General features: G+C 37.3%; 1 protein-coding gene across 1 annotated transcript in view; it reads right to left on the minus strand.

Annotated features, from left to right (window-relative positions):
* The window catches only part of LOC119430809 (chaoptin), a 23,029-nt gene that overhangs the window by 5,562 nt on the left and 7,778 nt on the right, over positions 1 to 9,689 (minus strand). Inside the window, exon 2 of the mRNA XM_037698288.1 lies at positions 2,393 to 4,103. Within this exon, the coding sequence (XP_037554216.1) occupies positions 2,393 to 4,103 (1,711 nt within the window). The remainder of the gene's footprint in view (positions 1 to 2,392; positions 4,104 to 9,689) is intronic.

Consider the following 9,689-nt stretch of genomic DNA (forward strand, 5'->3'; position numbering starts at 1 on the left):
AGGCAGAGCAGAGTGATATATATATATATATATATACCTGTATATTTGTGTGTGTACTGTAAATCGACCACCCCTGTCATATGAGAAAATCACATCTTCTAGACTTTTTGTTGCTTAAAAGTATACTTTCCTCAACTGATTGGAGGCCTCACCCTGGCTCCACCATTCGCCTGGTTGTGGATATAATTGCTCCCTCTACTCATCAGGATCACTCTGCTCTGCCTCAGACAATCACACAAAAAGTAAAAAGCTGTCTCTCTTCTTATACACAGTGAAACTCCTTCCCACTTGAATACCTCGCACCAAAATATTGAGGTTTATTTGTATTTCCTGTTCAAATTTAGTCCAGAAAAACGTTTATCTCAAAAACTGCAAATATTCACTAAATAAATCCCTCAACGACTGGAGACATTGGCAAACCACCAACAACCAGGAGCCGCTGATTAATGTTTCAAAAGCCCAAATACCTAAACTACAGCCCCAAATTCCAAATGAACTGAAAAGGAAGCACCGTGGACCAGTTCCCATCAACCTGGAGGCGGTGCTCGAGTATCTGACCGCCGAGATCCTGGAGCTGGTGGGAAACTCAACTCGTGACAACAGGAGGACCGGGATCATCCCCTAGCACCTTCAGCTGTCTCTCTGTGGTGACAAGGAGCTTGTCAGACTGATGGGAGCAGTAACCATCGCTAAGGGGTTTCCCTTTGGGATTAATAAAGTATTTTTGAATTGAATTGAATTGAAACCACTTGTGTTTCCTCTATCAAAAGCTCTTCTCAGTCTAAAATGTTCACATTATTGTCATCAATGGAGTTCCTCTTGTCTTTAAGGTGTAGGTGAAAAGCTGAGTCTTGGAGTTAGCTAGAATTGTGCTTGTATCTCCTAGCTCATAATCAGAACTGAAGACTTTCAGATGAGATGTGAAGCATCTTTAAGAAACAAGAAAATGAGTCCTTTTTTTTCCTAATAAAGTCGAAGGACTGCCAGGTTGTGGATGACTGAGAATCTACACAAACATCCATCCATCTATTATCGTTATCTACTTTTTCCTTCTGGGTCACAGGGGTTGCTGGTGCCCATGTCCAGAAGTCACTGTGTGACGGGCATGGTACATCCTGGACAGGATACAAGTTCATCACTGGGTCACATCGAGACAAAGGGGACAAGAAAGCTTTTACACTCTCATTCACACCGAGGGACAATGTAGAGTTAACCAACAATTACCAGCGTTCATGTATTTGGTCTGAGGAAGGAAACCTATTGTGTTTAAATACATTTGTCTCTAGTTTTCTGATATTATCATGCTTGTTTGTTTTTTGTATTTTCCTCAGCAGAATGTTGTGTGGTTTTTGAAGGCAAAGCTGGAAATTTCTAGTGAAAAAGTTGTAGATGTTATTCTGACACTCAGCCTCTAGATGGTGGTCAAATCAAATGAACAGTAAGTTCACAACCTGGATAAAAGTACTTTACACTAAAATCTGTTTTTATCACTGTGATCAATGACAATAAAGATATTATATATAATAGTGATATGATATATTATATTATTTAGTTAGTTATCTGCAGTCTGTACATTTCCACAACAATTAAATTAAAATAGAAACATATTTGGATCTAAAAGGATCCTAAAACCACATTGCTGTAATTTTGAAATACTTTCTCCTTTCACACTGTCACTTTTCATGAAATCTATCATCTAATTATGTTCAGACAGATTCAGGAGTTTAATCTTGCACATTTGCATTCGTGACAGAAGGTGTAATCATTTTAAACACATTTTGAGATTGTAAAGAACAAGTGCATTTATTCAGTATACACAGACATTTTGCATAGCAGTGTGTTACAGTGAGCTCAGATTTTAAAACTTTGATTTAACTTGTACAATACTGTCCTTTTGCCCAAACAGTTGAGCTGTTTGCTAAATGCATTGTTTTACCTTTAGCTGCGCCCGTCTGCAGGGATCACCACATTGATCAAACTCACTTGAAAATTGGGCAATTGTTTAACAGTGGATTCGGTTCATGACGAAACGTGGGCTCCAACCTGCAGCCTCAGGACTACAAGACCACATTGCTGACCACAGAAGCCTGCCCTATTATGTTATTTACACAAAATTAGCATTAAACTGGTACAAATAATACTGAATCAACAAACCTTTCTTAAATTAATTTAAAAAATACACTTTTTGGGGTTGACATTCATAAAAAGGTATAGGATTGCCACAAATCGACAATGTGTTTATTATTACAGCTAGTGGGTATGAATTTCTGGTATGGTGCCTTTGAGGCTCTGCATTCAACTCTGTGTTTCGTGTTATTGTTCAAGTAAAACCACAGCTATCATTTTGCAGTTGTAAAAGTTTTTAGTTACTCATGGTTTGAGATCTTGTCTACAGCACAGCGTTCTTATTCTTGTGAGCAATATTAGCCTTCCCTCTCTTGTTTCTTCTCCAGCACACACAGCCGATGATAGAGCTGATTACAACAGTAGCCACCACTGCAATGGCGATTAGAATAATTGGAGTATTATTAAGTAGTCCACCATCTGCTTTCCCACTGCTGGTCACCAGCTCAATCTCTGAGGTTGGTGTGGCATTCACATCAGATGGCGAAGTGCTTTGTTTGGGTGAAAATGTACTGGGTATCCTTCTCTTCACAGATGAGGTCAACACAGGCTCTTTAGTAGAGTTGAATAGCATCAGGTCCTTGTCTGATAGCGTAGCAATCATTTCACCGTTCAGACTAACAGGAGTTTCACACAACACAAGGGTTTGGTTGACCTTTGATGGGTGTCGTTTCAGCCAGTCCCTTAGAGGTAAAATGTCCTTGTCACATCTCCAGGGGTTCTGATGCAGAATAATTTCTTGCGCAACAAAGAGTGCATCTAGACTCTCCTGTGGTAGGTTAGGGAGAGAATTATTTTGTAGTTCTATCTGCTCAAGGTGATGCAGGCCTTTGAGAAAACCCAAAGGAAGTGAGCTGATAAAGTTATGCTCCAAAGAAATGTTGACAAGATTCGGCAAATCTTTGAAAGTCCCAGCTTGCAGCGTTGTGAGACGGTTGGTGTGCAGTGATACTTCTCCAAGATGGTTCAACCCTCTGAAAGCACCTTTAGATATATACTTGATTTGGTTGCGACTGAGCACCAGGAGATGTAATTGGGTTAGGTTCATGAACGTGTCATCTTCCAGTCGGCTCAGTCTGTTGTCATACAACCACAACTCTTGCAAGGGCATTGGCCCAAAGATCCCTGGACCCAGACTTTCCAAGTGGTTTTCATACAGGGATATCTGAGAAAGAAGGGGCATACTGAAAAAAATCCCTTCTGGAAGTGAAGTCAGCCTGTTGTTGGAGAGAAACAGCTTCTGGAGCTTCCGATTCTTGGAGAACAAGTCATGTTGAAGATGAGTGATTAGATTGTCTTGTAGAGAGAGTTCCTCCAGATTTACAAGGTCGTTGAAACTCCCAGCAGGAAGATCCTTCAGCAGGTTTTTGTTAAGCCGTAAAGTTTGCAGCTCAAAAAGACCCTTGAATGTCTCACTTAATAGTTGATTGATACTGTTTCTGGAAAGTGACAGGTACTGCAGCTTTGTTAGAGGGTGAAACGTCTCCTCAGGTATAGAAGTTATAATGTTCTTACTGAGGTCAAGGTTCTTCAGTTCTGTCACCTGGATAAACCACTGAGATCGGATCACGGAGAGCTTGTTCATCTTCAGAACCAAACTCTCCAATTTCTGCAACCTATGAAACAAATGTTCAGGGAGATCTTGTACTTCTGTGCCAGTTAGCACTAGCATGTTTATGTTTAGAGTAGAATTGAATGTTCCAGGGTGCACTTCCTTCAAAAGAGTATCTTTAATCAGCAAGTTTCTCAAAGCATCAGAGAAATCGTTGAGGTCCTCTGGTTTCAGAGCGTCAAAACTGCATTCAGACAAGTAGAAGTGGGTGGTAGCTGAAGGCACAGCTGTTGGGAAATCAGTAAGACTGGTGCAGTGGACATTTGTCTGTACACATTTGCATCCATTTGGACACGCCCAGACAACAGCACCAAGGGAGCAGAGAATTAGAAGCACCTGGCAGATCACTGACAGATCCATTGTTGTCCTGGAGCAGAAGAGAAGAAAACATAATTCAGCTGGGGCGTCATAAACTGTGTACGGGATATTTAACTCAAAAGTTGTTATTTTCTTATCAGAAACTCATTCGTTTCTGTCTGCAAGTCAATTTCAACATTAACATAAACTTTGCTCATCCTGTGAATAATTTCTGTTAGCCTTATTCGTTCATGGTAAATAAAAACTAACATCTTTTTCTACTTTAAATACCTGTGTAGACAAATCCCACTGGTTTAGAAATTTCCCCTCCCATAATGAAGTCCAACTGTTCTTGTTTTTATTCCCCCTTAAGCTGAACTGGCACTGATTGTTATGGTCTCACAAAATAGATCATGCAAAGACTCAACAAACAACTAACCTATTCTATCTGTGCAAAACCAAGAGACAAGCAGTTACCATGGCTAACAATGACCACATCTCAAAGCTATACTTTTAGAAGGCAAGGGCTGATTTTACCTTTTCACTGAAGCCAACTGGATTGGTCTGGTATACCTTAAAGTTGTTTACTTGGTCTGTCACTTAAAGACACTGAAAAGAGGCTGTACTGATGCAAAAATAACCACTTTTCACATTAACCTAACCACTCATTTTATAATTCAGTTTTAATCGCGCACAAAAAGACTCAAAGACAGTTATTACACAAGCAGTCAGATTACTGAACCCTTGATAATAATACTGAACAATTGACATTAAAATTGCACCAAGCCACATCTGTGACACCTAATATGTTTATTGCTGCTGCACTATGTGGCTGTATCGTGTATGTCACTCACTACCTGGCCATCATACTTCAGTTCATTCACTACCTGTGCAATAACCTGTCACACAACCGGTATGTGCAATATATATAATGTGCATTTAAGCAATATTACTACCTATAAAATGCTTATTTGTGCAAATTAATCCTACTTGCACCATTATATACCATGTTGTTTACTATGTTTCTTTTGGACCTTGTAAATATATATTTTTTTCTTTTCACTTTTGGTACTTTATTTTGTACTTTCATGGTATGTTTTAGTATTTCTTGTTTTTTTTTTAAGCGAGTTTAATCAGTTCTTCTCATTCTGAACATTGCATTGCATTTCTGACCTTGTGTTGACCTGCATATGACAAATAAACAATAAACTAACTAAACTATCTCCAAACTCTTTGCTCCTCAGAATAATTGAAGCCAAACATATTTATTATTCCGGAAGTCGTACCACCTCTTCTAAATGTTCATTGATATCAGGGTTAGGTGCCAAAACAAACAAAACAAATTGAAAAGGTTTCAAAAACTGACTGTTTTATTCTGCGAACCATTGAAAAGAGCTTCTTTTCTCCAACAATAATGTTGAGTTTCCTGTGGTCCTCTGTTTTTCATTCTCCTTTTAGTGCTATTAAGGGACATTTAAAAAAAAAAAAAACTACTATAATAAGGAAGTTCTACTCAAGGCATCTGTAATTAGTAGCAGTGTGCAGAGACTGCAGCCTCAGCACTCCTGTTTTATGCCAGAACTTAATATTTGCATAAAGTGATTTAGTGTTGCCTGTGAGTAAGAGCTTTACCTGCCAACATCGCCAACACGACTGCCTGTTGAATCACAATGATTTGTGGACTTATATAACTTTACTCAGGTCTTGGGGTTTTCCAGAAGTGGGGTGTCAAATGTTTTGAGAAGTGCATTTTTAAACAGTCATAGATTTTTCAGCTACAAGCCAAAAAACCAGCTAAAAGTTAGGGTGCATTTTCTGTGTGTTTCAGTACGACAGATGGTTTGCTCTTGATTAAGACTGCAGCTGCTTGTCATGGTTGTAAAAGCACCGGAGGTTTGGAGGACAGAGTTGAGCCAACATAATGACCCACTTCTCCTCTGATTCAGTCTGAAACTTACGGCTGGGAAACGTGAACTGTTTCTGAGTGGCTGAGGCGTCACTGGAGGCAGACACTTCCTTTTAAAGGAAGTAACTTTCCAATGATGCTCAAATTAGGTAATTTGCCGAGGAAAGATTTTTTTCTTTCCATTTTCATTCTTTCTTTCTTCTTTCTTTCTTTCTTTCTTTCTTTCTTTCTTTCTTTCTTTCTTTCTTTCTTCTTTATTTCTTTCAAAAACAAGGTCATAAAATATCACAGCTGTTCACGTTTTATTTGGGTGTCTGCTTTCAATTAAAGGTTGGGTTGTAGGGGCCCATTTGGATTTGGAAGTAAATGGCTTTAACATATATATATATATATATATATATATATATATATATATATATATATATATATATATAAGTTTTACTTTCATATGATTCAGAATTTTCAGCTTTTCATTGAACTTTATTTATTTTTTTTATGAGATTCATCACTGTGTTCTTCTTAGCCTCTTGTTTTACAGCTCAGAGTTCTGTTTTATGTTAAGGGAGTGTTTTCAAACACTCAACCACCCACATCTATAAAAAAAATATAAAAGCTCTTATTCCCACCAGTAACTAGTAATCCAAATACAAGTACTTATTTGTGTGTGGCGCAGTGGAAACGTGTGACAACACTAAAAATAACTGGTTATTTAAACATCAGTTGGGTTAAAAACACACGACACACACAGCATCATGCTCCTATGGAAACTCATTGCTGTTTCCAATTCTATATTCAGACTGTTTTTAAAATGAGACACATGGAAATGTACTTTCTTTAAACTGCCACCAAAACTCATGTCTACTCCTCCCTGAAGGACCTGCTGTTATTAGCAGCATTAGTGGCTTTTGTTTAATCTCTCTTTCATACAGGAATAAATCTGAAACATGTCAAAATCACCTTTTTAACAAACACATTGTAAACAGATGATGAAGTTAAGTATTCAACACATTTAATGGTTAAAGTTGCTTTATGCTTATAGTTTAATATCATTATTTCTTTTTTTTTTTTTTTTTTTTTCTTATTTTGTCTCATTTTTAAATGTGAACAGTTTTTCCTGACTGTCTACAAGTTCAGTGAAAACCAGTAATCACCTCTCTGTTGAGCTGTCGAGCAGAGCTTACCTCCGGCTGTGGTCGATGATGAAGGAGCAGACTTGAGTGAGACAGTTAGAGCGGTGGTCTTTTATGAACAACACCCTTCCTCCTGCAGCTTCACTAATCCTTTGAAACTTCTCAGCTCTGCCTGAACTCTCACACTCTCACATTTTTCATGCTCCGTGTCATCTTTCCATTCATTTCGTTAGTCAGCTCCTTTTCTTGCCGGCTGCAGTTTGAGTTCTTGAGATGGTGTTTGTCTTGTCGTCTTCTCTGCCCCCTTGTGCCTCTCACAGGGTCTTTATTTATTTATTTATTTATTTCTAAATGTGGTGGAGGGGGATGAAACTCCACCCTGTTGTGTTCTCCAGCCTGAACTGATTTTGTTGCCTGCTCAGTGCATGTGTTTGGGATAAGAATGTTACAGGAAGCAGTTTGGTTAAAAACAATGGACAGAGTTGTGTTTTCGTCCTGTTTGTTTACATGTGTCTGTTTGGGTGTAAATAACATCTGTTGCATATATTTGAGATCAGCTGCTTTGCGCGTAAAACCTTGAATGTTGCCTTTAATACGTATGATCAGTCTTACTTGTGCTGAAATAAACAAAATGTTCAGTTCAGCATTGTTTTTATTTTTATCATAGTCATCGTGATGCGTGATGACACTATTTGTGCTTCCAAAAAATAAATAAACAATAACATAGTTCTGTGTAAATAACTATGTGCAGCAAAACTGTCAGCAGTTTGAATGCCTATAAACCAGTGGTTCTCAAACTAGGGTCCCCGGACCCCTGGGGGTCCGTGAGCCGGTGCTTGGGGTCTGCCAAATAAAAAAATAATTTTATTTATTTATAAAATTGCTATTTGCGTTCCGATGTCGATGGGTTTACAAATTACGCCCTGTTACTTGGTGGTACTTCTGCTGTTATGACACTGTTCAGTTTCATGTAAAGAGTTTTCTGTAATAATTGGAAGAAGTGACGACACATTTATTATGTTCATTATGTGAATAAAGTTTTAAAAAGGCTTTTGATCATTTGAATGATGATGATTGAAAACTACCCTATGTTTAAAAGTATAACAATTGTGTTAACACTATTAAAGAACAGGTTTTAAGTATTTATGTTGATGGGGTCCCTGAAACTTTTTCTCCCCTGTAAGGGGTCCCTGAACACAAAAAGTTTCCTGCTATAAATTATTTTCAAGAACCACTTGAAAAAAATTTGAGTTATATTAAAACAGCAACATTTCACTTTTGTCTTGGCCTCGTTCTGACTAGCCATTAGCTCATCAGTCCAGCAGAATGACCATGTTCCATGTCTGAAAAAGTTAGAATAGAATAGAATAGAATAGAATAGAATAGAATAGAATAGAATAGAATAGAATAGAATAGAATAGAAACCGCCTTTATTGTCCCACAGATGGAAAATTCAGTGTAACAGCAGCAACAGATAAAAAGATTCAAACAAAAAGTTCCTAAAATGTTAAAAGCAATATATAACAAAATAAGATAAACAATACCAATAATATTATTGTTGGGACGTTGTGTAATGTTTTTTTCTGTTGTGAGTTGTAAACTAGTTTTCCTAACAAAAAGCTATCTACAACAGGTAAGATATTCATTGTTAATAACCTTCCATCACTTTAAGTCTTAGAGAGTGATGAGCGATGCTCGTGTCAATGAAATTGATATCCTCTAATTATTACAAAAACGCTTTTGTTTTTTGTTTTTGTCAAAGAGTGAGCAGGGAGTCTTATCTGTAGACGCTGTTTTCAACATCCAAACTCTCACACTGGACCTCGCTGAGAACTGATAATGAGGGTGGAGTTAACAAATGTGCAGAAGTGTCTTCAGCACAGAAAACCACACTGGACACGTTTTGTGATATTATAAAAGAAGTTCTGTTAGAAACTGTGGTCATAATACTGTTTTAAATTTGAATTATTTTTATTCGCACATCAATTCTGATGTTTGCTCAACAGAATTTATTTTTCCTCTTCCTTTTTTATTCAGTGGATGTATATTAGAACAATACTTTATTTGTAACAAGAAGTTCATTAGCTCTGTTGATGAGGGTGTTTCAGTGACACACCACGTGCACTATGCTGAAAACCTGGATGACTAAGTCAGAGTTATTTTTGTAGCAGATCACTACTATTAGAGATATTCATAAAAGGGTTGAGCATGAGAAAAACCATTTAACTTTAATCCTCCTGGTGAGCAGTCAGCGTAATGTCACATAATTTGTACATTTAAAATATTGTAGGATGCAAGTAAATGTGATGGTTATAGTATTCATTTTTGTATTAATATCTATATCTACAAGCTATTTTCATAATATTTCACCTTATTTACCTCTAATTTTCTGCTTTGCACTTGATGTGATGTCAAAGGGCAAAGACTCATGCACTGACTATTTTAAGGATAATTTTATATAGATATATACCGGTAGTATATTGAAATATAATTTCACATGTTCCTGTCCAAAGATAAAACCAAAGAGCATAACAAAGACAAAAGCATACCATAATGTCATGAAATAATGTATAGATAATCACTGAATGATGTTATTGAAAATGCAATCCTAAACATTGGG

The sequence above is a fragment of the Nematolebias whitei genome, chromosome 3 (genome assembly GCF_014905685.2).
Source record: "Nematolebias whitei isolate Nwh7 chromosome 3, NemWhi1, whole genome shotgun sequence".
Classification (NCBI taxonomy): Eukaryota; Metazoa; Chordata; class Actinopteri; order Cyprinodontiformes; family Rivulidae; genus Nematolebias; species Nematolebias whitei.